Raw genomic sequence first — 24399 nt, forward strand, 5'->3', positions numbered from 1 at the left:
AAAATACACGAAACGTCCCTGAGGAGAGGTTTGACAACCACTGGTGCAGAAAACAAGTCAATAAGGGGTTTAGTAGCAGAAGGTGCTGTGTGTAGGGTAGCCAGTGTTCACATAGAACACTGGTGATGTGGTTTCAGAACTTGGTGTGGCTGAGGAGTCCGGCAGCTGAGTTTTAGACCATTTAGAACTTACAGAAGGTACCGGAACAGATGTCGGAGAGGAGAGAGTTGGAAGAGGATACATTCCTCCTTTGGCGTGGGCTTTCTGGTGACTTTTAGGTGCCCGACTGAGCGAAGCTCTTCTCGCATAGATTACAACCGTAGGGCTTCTCTCCCGTGTGTGTTCGTTGATGATTGGCCAGGGTGGCTGATTGAGTGAATCTTTCACTACACTGATCGCAGCCATACGGCTTGGCTCCTGTGTGTGTGCGCTGGTGGCTCGTCAGTTGCCCAGACTGAACAAAACTCTTCCCGCACAGATCACAGCTGTAGGGTTTCTCTCCGGTGTGTGTTTTGCGGTGGCTCGCCAGTGCTCCGGCCCGCGTGAAGCTCTTGCCACATTCATCACAGAGGTGAGGCTTCTCTCCAGTGTGAGTCCTCTGGTGGCGTCTCAGGTGGCTAGAGGTAATGAACCTCTTCTCACACTGATCGCAGGCGTAGGGCTTCTCTCCTGTGTGTGTCCTCTGGTGGATTGTCAGAGATCCCGACTGAGCGAACCTCTCCCCACACTGATCACAGCTGTAAGGCTTCTCCCCAGTATGAGTTCTCTGATGATTTGACAGGGTGCCGGATTCAGAGAAGCACTTGCCACACTGCTCGCAACAGTAAGGCTTCTCACCGGTGTGGGATCTTTGATGGGAGTTTAAGTGGGCCCAGTTAATGAAGCTCTTTCCACATTCGCAGATGAAAGGTTTCTCTCCACTGTGGGTTTTCTGGTGGAGTCTCAGGGCGCTCGAGTGGGAGAAATTCTTCCCGCAGTCCGAGCAGTGGTAGGGCTTCTCTCCCGTGTGGACTCTCTGGTGGGATTTCAAGTGTGCCGACGTGACGAAACGTTTCGGACAATCCAAACAAGAGAATGGCAGCTCACCGGTGTGCCTTCGCATGCGGTGTAGCTTCAGGGCGTTCGATTGGCCAAACCTCTTCCCACAGTCGGAGCAGCGGTAGGGCTTTTCACCGGTGTGCGTTCGCATGTGTGATATCAGATAAGATGAGCAGTAGAAACTGTTCTCGCACTGCGTACAGTGGTAAGGCTTCTCTCCGGTGTGCGTGTGCTGATGGACAGTCAAATGACTTTTGTGACTGAAGCTTTTGCCACAGTCTGAGCAGCAGTGGGGTTTTTTCACTGTGCGTTTCGGCTGGCGTTTTTAACACTCTTCTCTGCTGCCTCAATCAAATCTTCTTCTTCCTCCTCCTCCTCCTCTTCTCCTCCTTTCACCGTTCCACTCAGCCCCGGTGTTTTCCTGCTTTCGAGTCCAAGTGAAGCACTACCCGGGGATTCTTGGAAGGGGGACAGGTGAGGGTTGTTCTGGTAACTATAAAGATTCCCTCCATCCTCTTTACGTTCTGCGTCGCAGCTTCCTTGTGCTCCGTCGTCCACCTGCGCTGACGCTGATTGTCTGGAGGCCACACCCCCAGCATCCTGTATCCTTTTGATGTCCTCTTTCAGTTGGAGTAACCATGACATTCCCCGATCCTCAGATTTCATTAAATCCTCATTTTCCCATGTTTCCTCCATGATTTTACGCCGTAGTGCTCGTTGATTCTTTCCTTTCATTTCGGATCCATCCTTGCCACCTATTCCACTGCATTCACAAAGGGAGCGTAAATTGTCCTCTGTTAAAGTCCATAAACTCTCTTCAATTTCATCCATCAACGTTTCTCTTTCACGATTCATATTGTCCTGCTCACGAGGTATCAGAAATGATGTTGTTGAACACCTGAAATTCGTTCGGTGCTCTCTAGTAAGCTACTCCGAGGTCTTTCACTCGTTCTCCTCTGTTCCTGAAGAATAAAATAAGTTGATACTACTTTAATTACCATTAAATAAATACTTGGTCAAGGGCTCAACTGCAGGTGATTGTTAGACAAGATACCCCTTAGAAGTGTATTGATCTTATAGGTGTTCGGCTGTAGCTAAGCAATATAGCCTAGTAGCTCAACTACTGTACTCCATCTAGCCCTTCGAAAGGCCAGGCTGGTGGAATTATTGCTGTATTGCAAACATACCCCTATCCAATCCTCTCAGTTATAGCTACATAGCTAAGTGCATACGGAGCTGTGTGTTAATTCGGGATTCAGTGTAGGGTTCGAGCTAGATATCGGTTATAAACATTGGTAGCTAACCGGACCCATTGTCGGTAGTTATAGCTAGCTGGCTAACGTTAGCTGGATAGCTAGCCAGCCTAGCTAGCAATTATCTCTACGACTATATTGCGTGGCATTAAAATATTATCACCTTATTTTCGCTTTGTGGTTCTTCTGTGCGTCCAGATAAAGTTGTCTTGTTGCTCAAGTTTTTTCGTTTTACATTGTATATTTAGAGAAAAATACAGTTGCAGTCGTAGGGAATCAACGATAAGGCAGCAACTTCCTGTTTGTCTGCGCTCTCAGGCCAGAGCAATCGAATGTCGACGTAGATCTCCAGTCATAACATCCGCTAGGGAAGTCGAGGTGAGTAACAGCTCGCTGGCTAGTTAACTAATTTTGTTTTAACGGGCAATTAAATGTACGAAGCTATATTGAAAAGGTGCTCACCCAAGCTAGCACTATATACCAGAACGCTAGGTGGCTAATGCTACGAAAAGGACGGGTCAGTTTCGTCGAGAGCGAGCTCAGTTAGCTAATATTGTGTAGCATCACCACTATCCATCTTGTTTAGCGTCTCTTCTCTCCTGGTGTCTATGATAATACAATCACATGTAAACTAGAGTTTAACGGTCAAAAACCTGCATTTGTTACACAATTCATCTTTGAAGTGAGCCGATCTCTGTTTAAAGAGGAAGTCATCTGGTAAATAACTAGCACTAAGCAATGGCACAAGTTCTCATCAGGATGGAGCATGAGAATTCAAAGATCTGCTGCAACAATTTTTCGTTTTTTGTTCATTCTCAAATGCACAATAATGACCCCCAGCTTACAATTGCCTCATTTGTCTCCTCTCCCTGTAACTATTCCCCAGGTCGTTGCTGTAAATGAGAATGTTTTCTCAGTTAACTTACCTGGTAAAATAAACAGATTTTTGTAGTATGCCTATAAGACAATGACCAAGGTTACTGACAATGTAAATTTGCTTTAAATCAACAAACAATACATCCTAATGTAATTTATCACCTGCCCCTAACAGTGAAATGCTTACTTACAGGGTCCTATAAAAATAGTAGTGACACAAGGATTGAATAACATTAACATGGCTATATACAGGGAGTACCAGTACCAAATTGATGTGCAGGGATACCATGTAAAATGACTAGGCATACAGATACATAATACTGAGCTGTAGCAGCAGCTTATGTGGTGAGTGTGTGTATAGTCGGTGAAAGAGTGTTAGTTCAAATAAATAAATAAAAAACAGTCAATGCAAGTAGTCCTTATTAGCAGCCTTGACAGTGTACACAGAAGACCGGTTCTAGGTGGAATAAGAGCATTGCTATAAAACAACTGATTTAAATGAATGCCATCACCAACCTACACCATCAAGGGGATGAACTCATGGCCAAACATTTATACCTGATGCCACGCCCTTAATTAACAATAAGGCACACCTGTGTTAACGGGCCATGAGCACATGCCTGTTAAACCAGGGTTTCACAAACTGGGTCCTGGGCGCCGCGGGTACAGGTTTTGGTTCTGCCCTAGCACAAATACTTGAATCAGTCTCGTATCATTGTGTGTATGTGTCACTGAACCCACAGATAACCATGGATCTACACTAGAATACACCATTACAAGCCCAAAAGGATTCAGAAATGGATTTTGGCGAGAACGCCGGGTCTGAGTCAGAATCAGACTACCTTCCTAGTCCCACTGCCCCAGAACCTGAACCCAATGTGACTGTGAAGGAAGAGGAAGAGGAGGGACATAGTGACATGGCTGACCCAGGTGAGTCCATGTTGCGTGATGTTGGCCCTAGACGCTGATCTTGGGTCAGTTTTTCATTTCTCACACCAATAAGAGAGGCTTGGGGGAGATTAGGCTAATCCTAGATCTGCACCTATGGGAGAGAGAGGTTAGTAGTGTAAAAAATATAAAGCAGTGAACAAAATGATTATGAATGGAATACTATGAAAAAAAAAGTTGGATCCGGGACTGATCAAAGATAACAGTAGAGGCAACTAGAGGTAAACCTAAGGCACTGCATCTCAGTGCTAGAGGCGTCACTACAGACACCCTGGTTCGAATCCAGGTTGTATCATAACTGGCCGTGATTGGGAGTCCCATAGGGCGGCGCACAATTGACCCAGCTTCGTCCGGGTTTGGCCGGTGTAGGCCATCATTGTACATAAGAATTGGTTCTTAACTGACTTGCCTAGTTAAATAAAAAATACAAATTATCAGAGCATTATGTTGACTTAGGGAGAATCCCAACTAGAGGTAGGCCTAACCAGAGCATTATGTTGACTTGGGGAGAACCTCAATGGCATTTCCTTGATTCCTCGCATCCTCTCTCCTTCTGAAAAATTATCGGATGTAAAGGTCAGAGGGGGGGGACCTCTGACCTCATCCAATGGGTTTTGAGAAAGAAGCAAGGAGAGAGGACAAGGAATCAAGCAAATTAAACTGAGATTCTCCCTGACTTATTCCCTTCGGTTCCTAGAGGAACACAGGGCCCCAACGGTGCATGTCCAGCATTACAGTATCAGCTGGCAATTAATTATATTGGTTTGGTTATTTATTTCAGACCACCTCTCAGGTCTCAGCGTGGCAGAAAGACCCATATTTAATATGATTATCAAAGAAGAGGAGGAGGAAGATGACGAAGCAGAGGAAGTTGAAATGGTTTACCCGGGTAAGTCCAGAGGCCTGTTCAGAGGATGTAAGTTCAAATCAGGTAGAAATCTATGGTGTCAAACAGAAATGATTGCCTGTCAGATTGAATAAGCAGGGCTATTCAACTCTTACCCTACGAGGTCCAGAGCCTGCTGGTCTTCTGTTCTACCGGATCGTTCAGCAGCCCTGGTTAGAGGTGAAAATGAAAACAAGCAGTGGAACTGGCTTCGAGGTCCAGAGTTGACCTTGAGGGGGAATAGGGAATCACGTCAGCTCCTTTCATTCCATTTCTATCTGCAACGTTCAGATTGTTTCATGTCACTGAATCCATCCGTTGTAGGTGGGCCTGTGAGATGTCGCGAGGAAGTTAGTGTCATAAAAATGTTGATATCACAACATCATGATCTGTCTGATACAGTGTGATTTGTGACAAAGGAAGGAAGGGTTGCTAGGATACACAATAGTAGGTGTTTGTAGATAGGTGCTCTTTGGTAGAGCGGTTAGATAGGTGCTCTTTAGCAGAGCGGTTAGATAGGTGCTCTTTAGCAGAGCGGTTAGATAGGTGCTCTTTAGCAGAGCGGTTAGATAGGTGCTCTTTGGCAGAGCGGTTAGATAGGTGCTCTTTGGCAGAGCGGTTAGATAGGTGCTCTTTGGCAGAGCGGTTAGATAGGTGCTCTTTGGCAGAGCGGTTAGATAGGTGCTCTTTGGCAGAGCGGTTAGATAGGTGCTCTTTAGGTGCAGAGCGGTTAGATAGGTGCTCTTTGGCAGAGCGGTTAGATAGGTGCTCTTTGGCAGAGCGGTTAGATAGGTGCTCTTTGGCAGAGCGGTTAGATAGGTCATCAAAGAAACAAGGACCAAGACACTCTTCATATCATTAAAATGCATTTATTGTTATGGCATGTTCAATAGAACAAAGATTTGTATATTTGTATATTTATATTTTCCATACAATGTTCGTTGAAATACAAACGGCAAGGTGCTGTCTGCAATTAATAATAAAAAACTGGTGGTAGGTTAAGAGTGTTGATCTAGGACCAGGTGCCTCTGGTCCACATAATCATATTCATTATGATCTAAAAGGCAAAAATGATCCTAGATCAGCGCTGGTACACTGAGACGCTTTGTGAATGCGGTCGCTGGTCTGTGATTATCAGGCTGTTTGATGGATTTGGTTTTGGGCTGGAATCCTAACTGGATACTTGGCCATTTAACTAAAACTAGCTTGTAAATTATCAAGCTTAGTTCCTTGAGCGAATTAATCTGCAGAAAAACTGGTGAAGACACAGAACGAGAGATTTGCTCTTCAGAAAAAGAGAGAAACTCCTGTGCAGAGCAGTGCGTCTAGATCTAGGTGCTAATTTTGGCGGAAACAACTGGTATTCTAAATCAATTCTAAAACCACACAGTAAAACAAGACAGACATGTCTCTACCCTCTGTTCTAGTGTGGGATTGTCACATCTTTTGAGAGAGATTTGCTCTGTCTCATTGTTAACCATGGCACTTTGACATAAACATTTTTGGCTTGTATTGTTTATTCTGGTTTATTCTTTAGCCAGTTATGTGAATTTAGAACAAAGTCTTATTTACAATGACTGTCTGTGTGTTTGTCTGTAACTGGAACGTAATACCGTATCACGATACTCAATACGGAAATGATACTCGATACCGAAACCACAGCAAAACATTTAACAATATGTTTAACCGTTATTCGAAATTGAATTTATTTATTTTAAAAAACAAAGCACCATGTTTAATAACAGAAGAATCTTTAATTTTCCTTCTGCAAAACCATATGAGACTCAGAGCATACTAAATTATTGTACAATTAAATCTAAACTGTTTTAAAATGTAATTTCATACATATCAGGGTTATTTTGCTCATCTATGGTCATAATATTGGGTCAAATGACATTAATCAGCTAAATAATTGTACGTAATAGTTTAGTTCCAAAACAATATATAAAAACCCTTTGACGCTCTTGTCTTGCACTGGTCCACACAGAAATAGAATGGATTCTATGGTCCACACAGAAATAGAATGGATTCTATGGTCCCACAGAAATAGAACTATGGTCCACACAGAAATAGAATGGACAGAAATAGAATGGATTCTATGGTCCACACAGAAATAGAATGGATTCTATGGTCCACACAGAAATAGAATGGATTCTATGGTCCACACAGAAATAGAATGGATTCTATGGTCCACACAGAAATAGAATGGATTCTATGGTCCACACAGAAATAGAATGGATTCTATGGTCCACACAGAAATAGAATGGATTCTATGGTCCACACAGAAATAGAATGGATTCTATGGTCCACACAGAAATAGAATGGATTCTATGGTCCACAGAAATAGAATGGACATGGTCCACACAGAAATAGAATGGATTCTATGGTCCACACAGAAATAGAATGGATGGTCCACACAGAAATAGAATGGATTCTATGGTCCACACAGAAATAGAAGAAATAGAATGGATTCTATGGTCCACACAGAAATAGAATGGATTCTATGGTCCACACAGAAATAGAATGGATTCTATGGTCCACACAGAAATAGAATGGATTCTATGGTCCACACAGAAATAGAATGGATTCTATGGTCCACACAGAAATAGAATGGATTCTATGGTCCACACAGAAATAGAATGGATTCTATGGTCCACACAGAAATAGAATGGATTCAGAAATAGAATGGATTATGGTCCACACAGAAATAGAATGGATTCTATGGTCCACACAGAAATAGAATGGATTCTATGGTCCACACAGAAATAGAAGAAATAGAAATAGAATGGATTCTATGGTCCACACAGAAATAGAATGGATTCTATGGTCCACACAGAAATAGAATGGATTCTATGGTCCACACAGAAATAGAATGGATTCTATGGTCCACACAGAAATAGAATGGATTCTATGGTCCACACAGTAGAAATAGAATGGATTCTATGGTCCACACACCGTCCACACAGAAATAGAATGGATTCTATGGTCCACACACCGTCCACACAGAAATAGAATGGATTCTATGGTCCACACACTATGGTCCACACAGAAATAGAATGGATTCTATGGTCCACACACCGTAGAAATAGAATGGATTCTATGGTCCACACACCGTAGAAATAGAATGGATTCTATGGTCCACACACCGTAGAAATAGAATGGATTCTATGGTCCACACATTCTATGGTAGAAATAGAATGGATTCTATGGTCCACACACCGTAGAAATAGAATGGATTCTAGAATGGTCTATGGTCCACACATTCTATGGTAGAAATAGAATGGATTCTATGGTCCACACACCGTAGAAATAGAATGGATTCTATGGTCCACACACCGTAGAAATAGAATGGATTCTATGGTCCACACACCGTAGAAATAGAATGGATTCTATGGTCCTCACACCGTAGAAATAGAATGGATTCTATGGTCCACACACCGTAGAAATAGAATGGATTCTATGGTCCACACACCGTAGAAATAGAATGGATTCTATGGTCCACACACCGTAGAAATAGAATGGATTCTATGGTCCACACACCGTAGAAATAGAATGGATTCTATGGTCCACACACCGTAGAAATAGAATGGATTCTATGGTCCACATTCTATGGTCCGTAGAAATAGAATGGATTCTATGGTCCACACACCGTAGAAATAGAATGGATTCTATGGTCCTCACAGCATACTACGATTCCCAGAATGAATTTCACCTCCCATGGTGCAATGCTCTGCCAAGGGCTGCTGGCTGGCTAGCAACACGAGTAGCAGGCCCAGACGAGCTAGCTACGTAGCTAGTTGAAATATATAGCTGTCATAGCTTAAGTTATGAGTGCATTGGTGGGTGATATAATATACTAGCTTTAACAATATAATACTGACAAAAGCACATACAATGCCTTCAGAAAGTATTCAGACCCCTTGACTTTTTCCAAATTTTGTTAGGTTACAGCCTTATTCTAAAATGTATGAAACTGTTTTCCCCCTCATCAATCAACACACAACACCTCATAATGACAAAGCAAAAACAGTTAACCTGTTAAGTCGACCCTCTACTTTTTCGAACATTCTGTTAAAAATCGCGCAACATTTCAGCGCCCTGCTACTCATGCCAGGAATATAGTATATGCATATTATTAGTATGTGTGGATAGCAAACACTCTGACGTTTCTAAAACTGGTTAAATCACGGCTGTGACTTTAACAGAGCGTGAGTTTCATCGAATAGCGCAGGAAAACCTGATCACTGAAAATGGAAATAAATATCCTTGCGCTTACTTCCAGGAATTGTTCAAAGTGAACCGAATTACATGAGACCGAGGTTTCAGCGCCTACAGCTACCACACGTTGTCTAGAGTCTTGTCATTTGATTCGCAATTGATTCTTGGTCTAACCGGTTCAAGGGAACTCCTTCCCTCCGTTCTCCGACCGGATGTTTTGGTCGAGTTCTCTCGGCCATGTTTTTTTCCAAACGACACCTATAGAAGTTACATTGCCTCCTGATGAATTTTATCGCTTATTAACGTGTACTAATACCTAAAGTTGCATTACAAAAGTATTTCGAAGTGTTTTGTGAAAGTTTATCGTCGACTTTTTGAATTTAAAAAAATGACGTTACGTTATGAAACGCTCTTTTTTTTCCATTTATCACACAGTCTACATAGAACGATATCTAGGCTATATATGGACCGATTTAATTGAAAAAAAGACCCAATAGTGATTATGGGACATCTAGGAGTGCCAACAAAGAAGATGGTCAAAGGTAATGAATGTTTTATATTTTATTGTGCGGTTTGTGTAGCGCCGAATATGCTAATTATTTTGTTATTTTGTTATTGTTATATGTATTTTGTTTATTATTTAGCATTTAGCGTAGCGCATTTGCATTTCCAGAACTCTAGATGGGATGCCTGCATTTGAGCAGTTTCTCTCATTCTTCTTTGCAGATCTTCTCAAGCTCTCAGGTTGGATAGGGAGCATTGCTGCACAGCTATTTTCAGGTTTCTCCAGAGTTGTTCGATCGGTTTTCAAGTCCGGACTCTGGGCAATTCAAGGACATTTAGAGACTTGTCCCGAAGCCACTCCTCTGTTGTCTTGGCTGTGTGCTTAGGGTCATTGTCCTCAGTTTGAGGTCCTGAGCACTCTGGAGCAGGTTTTCATTAACCTGTCTAGGACTGGGGAACCCTGTTCTGCTAGCGGAACCCCTCGCCAACAGCCAATGAAATTGCAGGGCGACAAATACAAATCAACAGAAATCTCATAAATCTAATTTCTCAAACATACAAGTATTGAACACCATTTTAAAGATAAAATTCTCGTTAATCCAGCCACAGTGTCTGATTTAAAAAATGCTTTAAAGCGAAAGCTCCACAAATGATTGTTAGGTCACCACCAAGCCACAGAAAAACCCAGCCATTTTTCCAGCCAAAGAGAGGAGTCACAAAAAGCACAAATAGAGATAAAAATTAATCAATAACCTTTGATGATCTTCATCAGATGACACTCATAGGATTTCACGTTACATTATTGTGTAGGTTTTGTTCGATAAAGTGCATATTTATATCAAACAATCTAATTTTACATTGGCGCGTTACGTTCAGTAGTTCTAAAACATGCGGTGATTGTGCAGAGAGCCACATGAATTCACAGAAATACTCATTATAAATGTTGATGAAAATTCAAGTGTTATGCATGGAACTTTAGATACACTTCTCCTTAATGCAACCGCTGTGTCAGATTTCAAAAGAACTTTCCGGAAAAAGTAACCAAACCAGCCAAAAGAAATATCCGCCATGTTGCGCAGTCAACATTAGTCAAAAATAGCATTATAAATATTCACTTATCTTTGATGATCTTCATCAGAATGCACTCCCAGGAATCGCAGTTCCACAATAAATTTTTGTTTTGTTCGATAATGTCCATCATTTATGTCCAAATAGCTTCTTTTGTTAGAGCGTTTGGTAAACAAATCCAAACGACCGTTCAGGTCCAGTCGGACAAAAAGTTCAAAAAGTTATATTACAGGTCGAAGAAACTTGTCAAACTAAGGACAAGTAAGGATGTTTTTATCATCATAAATGTTCAATAATGTTCCAACCGGAGAATTCCATTGTCTGTCGAAAAGCAATGGAATGAGAGATAACTCTCATGTGACTGAGAACGAGGTTGCTGCCAGACCCCTTAGTCAAACAACTCTCATCCGGCCCCCCTTCCCTGTAGAAACCTGAAACAACGTTCTAAAGACGGTTGACATCTAGTGGAAGCATTAGGAAGTGCAAAATAACCCATATCCCACTGTGTATTCGATAGGGGCTGAGATCAAATACTACAAACCTCAGATTTTCCACTTCCTGTTTGGATTTTTTCTCAGGTTTTTGCCTGCCATATGAGTTCTGTTATACTCACATACATCATTCAAACAGTTTTAGAAACTTCAGTGTTTTCTATCCAATATGAATAATAATATGCATATATTAGCATCTAGGACAGAGTAGGAGGCAGTTTACTCTGGGCACGCTATTCATCCAAAAGTGAAAATGCTGCCCCCTATTCCAAAGAATTTAAGGATCTCTCTGTACTTAGCACCATTCATCTTTACATCTATCCTGACTAGTCTCCCAGTCTCTGCCACTGAAAAACATCCCCATAGCATGATGCTGCCACCACCATGCTTCACCGTAGGGATGGTGCCAGGTTTCCTCCAGACGTGATGCTTGGCATTCAGGTCAGAGAGTTTAATCTTGGTTTCATCAGAACAGAGAATCTTGTTTCTCATGGTCTGAGAGTCTTTGTGCCTTTTGGCAAACTCCATAAAGCGAGCTGTCATGTGCCTTTTACTGAGGAGTGGCTTCCGTCTGGCCACTCTACTATAAAGGCCTGATTGGTGGAGTGCTGCAGAGATAGTTTTCATCTGGAAGGTTCCCCCATCTCCACAGAGGAACTAGAATTCTGTCAGAGTGGCCCCTCTCCCCCGATTGCTCAGTTTGTTCGGGCGGCCAGCTCTAGGAAGAGTCTTGGTGGGTCCAAACTTCTTCCATTTAAGAATGATGGAGGCCAATGTGTTCTTGGGGACATTTATTTCTGCAGACATTTTTTGGTACCCTTCCCCAGATCTGTGCCTCGACACAATCCTGTCTCGGAGCTCTACGGACAATTCCGTTGACCTCATGGTTTGGTTTTTGCTCTGACATGCACTGTCAACTGTGGGACATTATATAGACAGGTGTGTGCCTTTCCAAATCATTTCCAATCAATTGAATTTACCACAGGTGGACTCCAATCAAGTTGTAGAAACATCTCAAGGATGATCAATGGAAACAGGATGCACCTGAGCTCAATTTCGAGTCTCATAGCAAAGGGTCTGAATACTTATGTAAATTATGTATCTGTTTTTTATTTTTAATAAATTTGCAAAAATGTATAAAACTCTGTTTTTGCTTTGTCACTATGGGGCATTGTGTGTAGATTGCTGAGGTTTTTATTTATTTAATCAATTTTAGGATAAGGCTGTAACATAACAAAATGTGGAAAAAGTCAAGGGGTCTTGTTGCTACATTTGATGTATTGTCTGTGCCCAATAATGTTTGTACCATGTTTTATGCTGCTACCACATTGTGTTGTTGTCATGTTGTGTTGCTGCCATGCTGTGTTGTTGTCTTAGGTCTCTCTTTTTGTAGTGTTCTGGTGTCATGATGTGTGTTTTGTCCTATATATATATATATATATTTACTCCCAGCTTAGGTCCCAGCAGGAGTCCTTTTGGTAGGCTGTTTATGTAAATAAAAATTTGTTCTAACCTGACTTGCCTACTTAAATAAAGGTAAAATTAGAATAAATAAATATTGATGACTTGAATGTACCCCCCCAAAACATCCACTGGCACTCAGCCAACCAAGGAAGGTGAATATAATGTACCTGTTACACCTGACCCGTGTTACATTTAGTCCCGGTCTTATCTATGGATTCAAATCCATTGGCGAGCGCTAACGTGCATAAACCATACCACTGCTAAAAACCATCGTTCTAAAAATGGTCCATTTTAGGCCTACTAATTTCTTGGCCTTGAGCAATTGTAGCCTAGTAACACTAGAAAGCTCAGTGATTCTCCTCTTAACAGTGGCCATCAAAACTGCTTTGAAACGTGTTTTCCCGTGACTGCATTAATAATGTTCTACACTAACCACGTTTCCCATACACATGTTTAATACGCGTAAAGTCATATTCATGCGGTATGAAAGTCAGTCACGACCGGTCTGATGGAAACTGGAAGTTTTGGTACATTTTTACTAATGCAGACAGATCATTTGTTCGTTCGACATGGTGGGATCTTTTTGTGTCGGTAAAGTTAATTATGCGAGAAATGGTAGTGGAAACGCCTTTTATGCGGAAATATTTATATAACCATCATATCGATTGTAAACTTGGAGTCACGTGATGATATTGTGTGTGATCCTCTCACTATGACTCGGGAAACCATGCACTTTATTAGGCTAGGTAAGTTAGGAACAGGGTGGTGAAAGTGCACGGTGATGAGCTTGATGCTCCTTTCCAATAAATATAGAGGGTCTTATACTGGTGAATACTTGACTGCCGTTTGAAAAATACAAATATTCTAGCTCTTATCCATAATCATTTGTTATTGTAGACTACCCTACTCACACAGTTTATCCGCACTGTATCTAGCTGTTGGCTAGAGCGCACATACCAGAGTAGACACATTTGCTATTTAACGCAACAGTTTTTGATTTTATCTACATTTTTCTCTCTTAAACAAGTGGATTATTTACAGTGCCCTCCACTAATATTGGCACTCTGGGTAAATATGAGCAAAAGGGGCTTTGAGAAACATTTATTTGCTGTTTATCCTCTTGGACTTTCATTCAAAATATTCACAAAAATCAAACCTTTAATTGAAGTAAAATAATAAAAATTCTAATGTGAAATGAATATTTTGCTCTGAAACGTGGGCCACAATTATTGGCCCCTTGAGATTCTTATGAGTAAAATCTAACTGACATATATTCCCATCCATATGCTACATTTAAGTTCACCTGGGTGATTAGGAACACTTAAGTGGTAAGCCACGACTTCCTGTTTCACTGGGGTATAAATATGAGGTGACACACAGGCCAAGTTCCCATAGTCATCCACCACTACGTGAAAGATCAGAGAATACAGTAATGATGTGCGACAAAAGGTTGTCATGCTGAACAAATCAGGAAATGGCTATTAGAAAATAGGTCAACGGTTGAAAATGCCCATTTCCACTATCAGGACGATAATTAAGAAGTTTAAAGCAACTGGAGATGTTAACTAATCGGCCTGGAAGAGGACGTGTTTCTATATTGACCCCACACACAGGGAGGAGGATGGTTTGAGTGGCCCGAAAATGTCCAAGTATCACAGCTGGAGAAATGTAGACGTTAGTTGGGTCTTGGGGTCAGAAAGTCTCCAAAACTACGATCAGACACCACCTACATAACCACAAGTTGTTTGGGAGAGTTGCCATAAAAAAAAAGCCTTTGCTGTCATCAAACAACAAACTCAAGCACCTACTATTTGCCAAAGTTACTGGAACTTTCAATGGGACTGAGTTCTATGGTCAGATGAGACCAAAATAGAGCTTTTTGGAAACAAACACCAGATGTGGGTTTTGGCGTAGACAGAAAGATGTCCATTCAGAAAAGTACCTCATCCCCACTGTGAAGTATGTTGTGGGCTGTTTTTCTTCCAAAGGCCCAGGACAACTTGTTAGGATACATGATATCATGGACTCCATGTACCAGCGGATATTAGATCAAAACCTAACTGCCTCTGCTAGGAAGCTTAAACTGGGCCGTGGTTGGATCGTCCAGCAGGACAGTGATCCAAAGCTCAACTCAAAATCAACACATTGTTCACTGACTCAGAATCAAGGTCTTACCATGGCCATCCCAGTCTCCTGACCTAAACCCAATAGAAAACCTGAGGGATGAGCTAAAGAGGAGAGTCCACGAGCGTGGACCTCGACTCTGAAGGATCTGGAGATATTCTAAATGGAGGAATGGTCTCAGATCCCTTGCCATGTGTTCTTAAACCTTATTACGCATTCGAGGAGAAGACTCAGAGCTGTTATCTTTGCACAGGGAGGTTGCACAAAGTATTGATTGAAATGGTGGCAATAATTGTGGCACACATATTTGAGAATATTTGTTTGATGATAAGAATTGTATTTTTTCTTTCAATTATTTTACATTAAAAGGTTATATTTTTGTGAGTATTTTGATTGAAAGACCAAGAGGATAAACAATAAAAACATTTTCACAGACCGTTTTTCTCATATTTACCAAGGGTGCCAATATTAGTGGAGGACACTGCATATCAAGCCTTTCCTACTTGTATTTTTGTATTTTTTTTTACAATTATAGATCTAACATTGGAATATATCTACAACTTTTTTAAACATGTAAAAAAATTATAACAACTTACCACAAAATCGTTTTTGTTTAAATATCTAAAAGTTGTGATGACAGAGGGCATTTTTTGTTGAGCAAGAGCAGTGGGAAAATAATTTGGTGACATCTTAATGGTCTTAATGTGAATTACAGGGGGCGGGGGCCAGTTACCCCAGGTGGCCAGTTGTCCCCTGGTACCCAAGGGTCTCAGCTCCAACGGGCTCTCATTTGGATCATAGGTGGGACCCAGCCCAATTCAACCCTGGGTCATTTTGGAACTAAACCTCCCTTGCACTGTGCTGTTTTGTAACACCTTTTGCTTAGATGTTTTGTTGAGCTGGTCCTCATCTGTTCTGTAAACAAAGTATTCCCATAGTTTGAGTCCGGTGGCAGTTTTGTCAACAAGTTGTGGGCGTGGAGATACCAGTTTGATGTTTTTGTTAGAAGAAGCCATGCTGTTGGCATTCTCTCTCCGTGAGAAGATTCAGACAAATTACTAGACTCAACCCTCTCAATCAGTACACACGTGAGACACATGGCAGAAGTAGCGAAAGGTCCAAAAATTCTAGTACCGAACCATTTTTCATATAGTACAGAAGTTTCTGTACACCGTACAACATTACCCCCCTCTAGGAACAATAAAGTAATAATCTGTGCATAGCCGTGATTGAGTGTCAAAACTCCCGGGACCTCACATGTATGACTCCTCACTGGAGACCAGGGTTTAATCCCCTACAACTGTTCTCCCCACTGGAGACCAGGGTTTAATCCCCTTTCACTGTTCTCACTGGAGACCAGGTTTTTCTCCTTTTCACTGTTCTCCCCAATGGAGACCAGGGTTTAATCCCCTTTCACTGTTCTCCCCACTGGAGACCAGTGTTTAATCCCCTTTCACTGTTCTCCCCAATGGAGACCAGGGTTTAATCCCCTTTCACTGTTCTCCCCAATGGAGACCAGGGTTTAATCCCCTTTCACTGTTCTCCCCAATGGAGACCAGGGTTTAATCCCCTCTCAAAATTCTCCCCAAAGGAGACCAGGGTTTCCCTTTCACTGTTCTCCCCAATGGAGACTAGGGTTTAATCCCCTTTCACATGTTTAATCCCCTTTCACTGTTCTCCCCAATGGAGACCAGGGTTTAACTTTCACTGTTCTAATGGAGACCAGGGTTTAATCCCCTTTCACTGTTCTCCCCAATGGAGACCAGGGTTTAATCCCCTTTCACTGTTCTCCCCAATGGAGACCAGGGTTTAATCCCCTTTCACTGTTCTCCCCAATGGAGACCAGGGTTTAATCCCCTTTCACTGTTCTCCCCAATGGAGACCAGGGTTTAATCCCCTTTCACTGTTCTCCCCAATCGAGACCAGGGTTTAATCCCCTTTCACTGTTCTCCCCAATGGAGACCAGGGTTTAATCCCCTTTCACTGTTCTCCCCAATGGAGACCAGGGTTTAATCCCCACCCGCGACAATCCTTTCTCAGTGTTCTCCCCAGGTGCTTGTCTGTCTCCTCTTGCTGAACGGTCTTCAATAAAAATGAAGTATTAATCTATTTGTCTGTGTTATTCTATCTGTATAGGAGACAGGATAAAGTTGGACCCAGACTATCTTCCAGAAGTGACCGTGGCAACAGGGCAACCACAACATCAGAAGAAGAAGGCTGCGAAGAAGCTTCATCCATGTCCTGACTGTGGGAAGACATTTGACAGACCATCACACCTAGAGAGACATGAGAATACCCACACCAGAATCAAGAAGCTGGCCCCCGACTACACTTGTTCTTACTGTGGGAAGATCTTCGCTAAACCGTCAAAGCTGGCTCGGCATGAGCGAGGACATACTGGAGAGAAACCGTACTCTTGCTGCAAGTGCGGGAAGTGCTTCGCTGAGCCGGGGCACAGGAAGAGCCACGAGTTGACGCACAATGAAGAGAGACCGTACACCTGTGCCGACTGCGGGATAGGCTTCTTCAACCAGTCCAAGCTGCAACGGCACCAACGCACACACACGGGTGAGAAACCGTACTGCTGCACCGAATGTGGGAAGACTTTTGCTCGGTCAGGAGGCCTAAAGACTCATTGGCTAAGCCACACTGGAGAGAGACCATACCTCTGCTCCGACTGTGGGAAAAGCTTCTTCAGCTCTGGGGACCTGAAAGTCCACCACTTGACCCATACCGGAGAGAAACCACACTGCTGCTCCGTGTGCGGGAAGGGTTTCGCGCAGAGGGGGAATATGCGGGCTCATGAACGGTCTCACTCAGGGGAAAGGCCTTACAGCTGTGCCGACTGCGGGGCCAACTTCGCCCATTCTAACTATTTAAAGATACACCGGCGCATTCACACGGGCGAGAGACCCTTCCCATGCCCTGTCTGCGGCAAGAGGTTTATTCTATCTGGGCACCTCGGAAGACACCAGAAAACACACATACCCAAAAACAACACTTAGGAGAACACACATGTCCAAACACACACGGGACACACTCATGAGCTTACTGAAGTATATTTTATTTGAATATAATCATGAACTACAATGAAACGGATGAAGAACAAAAAATAAAAGACATGGTAAAAGTCCTGAGAGAGCGAGGGTAAGGGATGCTCCCCCGTGAAGCTCCGCCCTCAACACTTCTCTCTCCAATCTGTGTCCCAAATGACACCCTGTTTCCTGTATGGTGCACTACCTGGTCAAAGGTCAAACCTATATAGAGCAGAGGGTGCCCATTGTCCTGTTCCACTGTTTGAATCTAAACATTGTATAGAATTTATTTGGCAGGTTGTTGTGTGTGTGTGTTTGTGTGTATATATATATATGTGTGTGTCTTTGTCCTGAACTTTTTTGGTTGTTTTCATAATGTGAGAGCTCTGGTGAGTAAGGTTTCTAATTGTAGTTAGTTACCTCTCTTACCTGACTTTTTCCACATTTTGTTACGTTACAGCCTTATTCTAAAATGTATTAAATTGCCCCCACCCCCTCAATCTATACACAATACCCCATAATGACAAAGCAAAAAGGCCTGTCTCACAGTCTCTACTGCTGAAAAACATCCCCACAGCTTGATGCTGTCACCACCATGCTTCACCGTAGAAATGGTGCCAGGTTTCCTCCAGATGTGACGCTTGGTTTCATCAGACCAGATAACCTTGTTTTTCATGGTCTGAGAGTCCTTTAGGTGCCTTTTGGCAAACTCCAAGTGGGCTGTCATGTAGCTTTAACTGAGGAGTGGCTTCTGTATGGCCACTAACATACTGGTCTAGTGCTGCAGAGATAGTTGTCCTTCTGGATGGTTCTGCACAGAACATTGGAGCTCTGTCAGAGTGATCATTGGGTTCTTGGTCACCTCCCTGACCAAAACCCCTCTCCCCCTCAGTTTGCCTGGGGCAGCCAGCTCTAGGAAGAGTCTTGGTGGTTCCAAACTTCTTCTATTTAAGAATGATGGAGGCCACTGTGTTCTTGGGGGCGTTCAATGCTGCAGAATGACGGAGGCCACTGTGTTCTTGGGGACATTCAATGCTGCTGAAATGTTTTGGTGCCCTTCCCCAGATCTGTGCCTCGACACAATCCTGTCTCGGAGCTCAATGTACAATTCCTAAAACCTCATGGTTTGGTTTTTGCTCTGAAATGCACTATCAACTGTGGACAGGTGTGTGCCTTTCCAAATCATGTCCAATCATTTGAGTTTACCACAGGTGGACTCCAATCAAGTTGTAGAAACATCTCAAGGATGATCAATGGAAACAGAATTTACCTGTGCTCAATTTCAAGTCTCATAGCAAAGGGTCTAAGGTATAAGGAATAAGGTATTTCAATTACTTTTTTTTTCAGATTTTGCAAAAATGTATAAACACTGTGTTTGCTCTGTCATTATGGGGTATTGTGTGTAGTAGATTGGTGAGGGAAAACATGACATTTAATCCATTTTAGAATAAGGCTGTAACGTAACGGAATCTGTATAAAGTGAAAGGGTCTGAATACTTCCTGAATGCACCGTATATTCTGAAAGTAACACATTGCTACCTATAGTTATTGTTACTCAAATACAAAGTGTAATTAGTTATGATACCTTGTTACTGAGTCAAGTAATAATATTATTGTACCACATTATGTTACTGACAAGTTAACCCACGATCCTGGTGAAATGGACGTCAATATGCCTGAATAAAATGTTTCCAAGAGGAGCTGGCTGTCTGGCTGGTTAAATTGCGACAATGGAAGTTTGGTTTAGAAAGAATTGATTTGTGCAGATGGAAAGTGAATGGATTTCTGGAGGAATAAGACAATAGAATTCAAATGTGACCCTGGTCGTAATTCATATTCTTTAGCACATTTTCATATTAGAATATAAAAAAATGCTTCATGAAGAGGGGAAATAAAATAGTCTGTCAAGATTAGTCAGATACATAATTGACCGGCTTGGCAACAAACACCATTATGAGATCAGGGTCTGTGTCCACAAGACATCTCAGAAAAGGTCCTAGGAATCCTGTTAAAACCTGTTAAGACTATTAAAACTCCCAGCTCAGAGGACGTTTTAGGATGATGTTAGAACACTGCCCAGACAAACTGAGCCCAGAGTAAAATCAACTCATACATTTCTGCATATTGCGTCTTTAACATAAACCCTAGATGCTTTAAATTGCCCAATTTGTAGGCATAATTTTTTTTTATAATGTGATTGTGCTCCAAAGGGATTACTTGGAATAAATAACATGATGAAGGTCATTCGAAAAGCTGAAAGAGAAACATGTTTAATTGGCCTAATGGTTATAAAGAGAAACATGTTTAATTAGCCTAGTGGTTATAAAGAGAAACATGTTTAATTAGCCTAGTGGTTATAAAGAGAAACATGTTTAATTAGCCTAATGGTTATAAAGAGAAACATGTTTAATTAGCCTAGTGGTTATAAAGAGAAACATGTTTAATTAGCCTAGTGGTTATAAAGAGAAACATGTTTAATTAGCCTAATGGTTATAAAGAGAAACATGTTTAATTAGCCTAGTGGTTATAAAGAGAAACATGTTTAATTAGCCTAGTGGTTATAAAGAGAAACATGTTTAATTAGCCTAGTGGTTATAAAGAGAAACATGTTTAATTAGCCTAGTGGTTATAAAGAGAAACATGTTTAATTAGCCTAGTGGTTATAAAGAGAAACATGTTTAATTAGCCTAGTGGTTATAAAGAGAAACATGTTTAATTAGCCTAGTGGTTATAAAGAGAAACATGTTTAATTAGCCTAATGGTCATAAATATTTAGACATATCATGTGAAATTGACAAAAACAAAGAAATAGGCCTTGTGAAATCATTGTATAAAGAGCGAGAAATACTGTTGCATGTATTATTTCTGGATTGATCATATAGAAATATCAAAACATTCTTTGAACAACTCCAAACCAATTGCATGTGGTGCAGGAACCACAGACCCACTGCCTTTTTCTATTACCATGGCACCTGCTGGTAACTCTTAACTAGTCAGGACAGCTCATGAGGTCTCCTAAATATCTGTCCACTAGGTGGAACTCGGCTGAAGAGGCTTCATGCATCGATTAGATTTTTACCCATAAGAGTAGGAGTAAAATGTCTCTATTCTCAGCACTTACGACACATTTTCTAACGTAGATAACTATCCAAGTAACTTTAGAAGAATGGAACATTCTCTATTTAAACTTTTACCATCAACCGAATAACTTTCATTTTCATGTCGACATTACATTGTTGAACGCTATGTTATGAAATCTGCCAAAAGCATATAAAGGCTGGTTTTACAGACGGTCAATCGACATGTCTGTGTAGACCATTGCCGTAGCAACATCATGAACGTTCTATTTTGTCGTCCGACATCAAACTTGTCGTAAACACAAAACGACAGCCCCTGCATGACATCATTAGCCCTGTGCTCCAAATAACATACTTTCTCTATTTTAACACCAGTAAAACCATCCGTTTAAAAACACATTGAGGAAATGTCAGCCAGGTTCGTTACTTGCTTGCTAGATGGCTGGCGAGAACGTTTAAATAATGACCAGAGTATATCCAAAGACTTGTATAACTAATTAAGTGATAATGCCAGAGAAGCCGGTGTTTGGAGGATATATTGGCACAGGTGTCATCGAGGGCTGGAAAATCATGCCAATACATCCTCCAAAAACTGGCTTTGTTGTACCTTTTTTTTTAAATGGACTTTTCTTTGTATATATCCATAAAAATGATATCGGCTGATTCATGATTTCGACTGGCTGAGAAAAGCTACTGTCGCCTCCAGACTCCCTACACATTGGAACATATTGAAACAATGTTGCAAATGTCAGAGAGACAGACAGCAGGGTTTATACACATCTCTGCTGTTGAAAACTAGATGTTAGTCTAAAAGAAATGTGAGATAATGTCTAAATGCTTTTTGTAGTGGATCAAGTTTATAAACTGCCTGGCTGGGCTGATGAGACAGTGGATTGCGCAGTCAGCTGGAACAGAGTAAATAGCAGCAAAGACACAGCGGTTGCAACTACAAAAAAAATATTTCAAATTTGGACTCATCAGACCAAAGGACATATTTCTACCGGTCTAATGTTCATTGCTCGTGTTTCTTGGCCCAAGCAAGTCTCTTCTTATTATTTGTGTCCTTTAATAGTGGTTTCTTTGCAGCAATTCGACCATGAAGGCCTGATTCACATGGTCTCCTCTGAACAGTTAATGTTGAGATGTGTCTGTTACTTGAACTCTGTGAAGCATGTATTTGGGCTGCAATTTCTGAGGCTGGTAACTATAATGAACTTATCCTCAGCAGCAGTGCTAACTCTGGGTCTTCCTTTCCTGTGGAGGTCCTCATGAGAGCCAGTTTCATCATAGCGCTTCATGGTTTTTGCGACTGCACTTGAAGAAACTTTCAAAGTTCTTGACATTTTCCGAGATTGACTGACCTTCGTGTCTTAAAGTAATGATGGACTGTCATTTATCTTTGCTTATTTGAGCTGTTCTTGCCATTATATAGACTTGGTCTTTTACCAAATCTGTATACCCACCCCTACCTTGTCACAGCAGAACGGATTGGCTCAAACGCATTAAGAAGGAAAGAAATTCCACAAATTAACTTTTAACAAGGCACGCTAGGCAGGGTAGCAATGGATCAGTCCACTCAGACAGGAGCCAATCAGAAAGGTGTCTTGTACACCATGATTTTTTTTTTTTTTTTTGCTACTGCTCAACTAAAGAAATCTCTGTTGCCAACAGCCAAACAATGGACCAGTTGACTGAATGGGGTCAGCACTAATGTGTTCTAATCTTTCATTTTATTTTCATTAAATGGAACAGAGTTTATACACTTTAACCAACGACAATTTACGCTGCCTGTGTGAACGCAGTGGAATAGGTGGCAAGGATGGCTCTGATGTTCAAGGAAAGAATCACCATCACTCAGTTTTTGTTTTAAAATGACCATTGGCCTCATGGTGAAATCCCTGAGCAGATTCCTTCCTCTCCGGCAACCGCGTTAGGAAGGACACCTGTATATTTGTCTGTGGTGAAAAGTACTTAAGTAAAAATACTTTGAATGTACTACTTTAGTTGTTTTGGGGGGTATCTGTACTCTACTATTTTATATTTTTGAGAACTTTTACTTTTACTTCACTACATTCCTAAAGAAAATAATGTATTTTTTACTCCTTACATTTTCCCTGACACCCAAAAGTAGTTTTGAATGCTTAGTCGGACAGGAAATGGTCAAATTCACACATCCCTATTCATACCTACTGCCTCTGATCTGGCGGACTCACTAAACACAAATGCATCGTTTGTAAATGATGTCTGACTGTTGGAGTGTGCCCCTGGCTATCCGTAAATGATGTCTGACTGTTGGAGTGTGCCCCTGGCTATCTGTAAATGATGTCTGACCGTTGGCGTGTGCCCCTGGCTATCTGTAAATGATGTCTGACTGTTGGAGTGTGCCCCTGGCTATCTGTAAATGATGTCTGACCGTTGGAGTGTGCCCCTGGCTATCTGTAAATGATGTCTGACTGTTGGAGTGTGCCCCTGGCTATCTGTAAATGATGTCTGACTGTTGGAGTGTGCCCCTGGCTATCCGTAAATAAAATAAAAACATTGTGACGTCTGGTTTGCTTAATATAAGGAATTTTAAATTACTCATACTTTTACTCTTGATACTTAAGTATATTTTAAAACAAAATACTTTTGGACTTTTACTCAAGTAGTAATTTACTGGGTGACTTTTACTTGAGTCATTTTCTATTAAGGTATCTTTACTTCTACTCAAGTATGACAATTGGGTACTTTTTCCACCACTGATATTTGTAGTGACTGGGTGTATTGATACACCATCCAAAGTGTAATTAATAACTTCACCAGGCTCAAAAGGATATTCAATTACTGGTATTATTTATTTATTTTTATTCCTAAACGTATTTTGGCCTTCCATAACAAATTGGTTGAATACTTATTGTTTGAATACTTACATTTTAAGCTTTTCACTTTAAATTAATTTGTAGAACTCTAAAACTCTGTAGAACTCTATAACTCTTTGTAGAATTTGTAGAACTCTAGACCTCTAACAAGTTAATTCCACTTTAACATTATGGTGTATTGTATGTAAATTAATTCTGTAACACAAACAATATGGAAAAGATAAAGGGTGTGAATACTTTCTTAAGGTATTCAGACCGCTCAACTTCTTCCAATTTTGTTAGGTTACAGCCTTATTCTGAAATTGATTAAATCGTTTTTCCCCTCATCAATCTACACACAATACCCCATAATGACAAGGCAAAACAACTTATTTGAAACCACGTTTACATAGGTATTCAGACCCTTTATTCAGTACTTTGTTGAAGCACCTTTGGCAGTGATTACAGCCTCTAGTCTTCTTGGGTATGACACTACAAGCTTGGCACACCTGTATTTTGGGAGTTTCTCCCATTCTTCTCTGCTTGAGGTTGGATAAGGAGCGCTGCTGCATTTTAGAAA

The 24399-nt window shown here is 41.3% G+C and overlaps 2 protein-coding genes across 2 annotated transcripts; one reads left to right on the forward strand and one right to left on the reverse strand.

The window, feature by feature from the left end:
- Positions 1-274: 274 nt before the first annotated feature.
- LOC124027608 (zinc finger protein 664-like) lies at positions 275-1683 on the reverse strand. Its single transcript, XM_046339975.1, has 2 exons — positions 1488-1683; positions 275-1362 (listed from the first exon to the last, which is right to left on the reverse strand). Exons 1-2 carry the CDS (start codon positions 1681-1683, stop codon positions 275-277), a joined length of 1284 nt encoding a protein of 427 aa, XP_046195931.1.
- Positions 1684-2610: 927 nt separating this feature from the next.
- LOC124027609 (gastrula zinc finger protein XlCGF17.1-like) lies at positions 2611-18458 on the forward strand. The gene is made up of 4 exons (XM_046339976.1): positions 2611-2669; positions 3911-4097; positions 4897-5004; positions 17007-18458. The coding sequence occupies exons 2-4, from the start codon at positions 3965-3967 to the stop codon at positions 17873-17875; spliced, it is 1110 nt and encodes a 369-aa protein (XP_046195932.1). The 5' UTR covers positions 2611-2669; positions 3911-3964; the 3' UTR covers positions 17876-18458.
- The last annotated feature ends 5941 nt before the right edge of the window (positions 18459-24399 follow it).

This window comes from Oncorhynchus gorbuscha, unplaced genomic scaffold, assembly GCF_021184085.1.
Source record: "Oncorhynchus gorbuscha isolate QuinsamMale2020 ecotype Even-year unplaced genomic scaffold, OgorEven_v1.0 Un_scaffold_3369, whole genome shotgun sequence".
In the NCBI taxonomy this organism is placed as follows: Eukaryota; Metazoa; Chordata; class Actinopteri; order Salmoniformes; family Salmonidae; genus Oncorhynchus; species Oncorhynchus gorbuscha.

Excerpts from the sequence above, each read along its gene's own strand:
- LOC124027608 (XM_046339975.1), bottom strand. The coding sequence starts at position 1,683 with ATGTCATGGTTACTCCAACTGAAAGAGGACATCAAAAGGATACAGGAT. Across the intron at positions 1,363-1,487 it reads CCCCTTCCAAGAATCCCCGG|AACGCCAGCCGAAACGCACA; the intron begins GTAGTGCTTCAC and ends AAGAGTGTTAAA.
- LOC124027609 (XM_046339976.1), top strand. The coding sequence starts at position 3,965 with ATGGATTTTGGCGAGAACGCCGGGTCTGAGTCAGAATCAGACTACCTT. Across the intron at positions 4,098-4,896 it reads TAGTGACATGGCTGACCCAG|ACCACCTCTCAGGTCTCAGC; the intron begins GTGAGTCCATGT and ends TATTTATTTCAG. Across the intron at positions 5,005-17,006 it reads AGTTGAAATGGTTTACCCGG|GAGACAGGATAAAGTTGGAC; the intron begins GTAAGTCCAGAG and ends CTATCTGTATAG.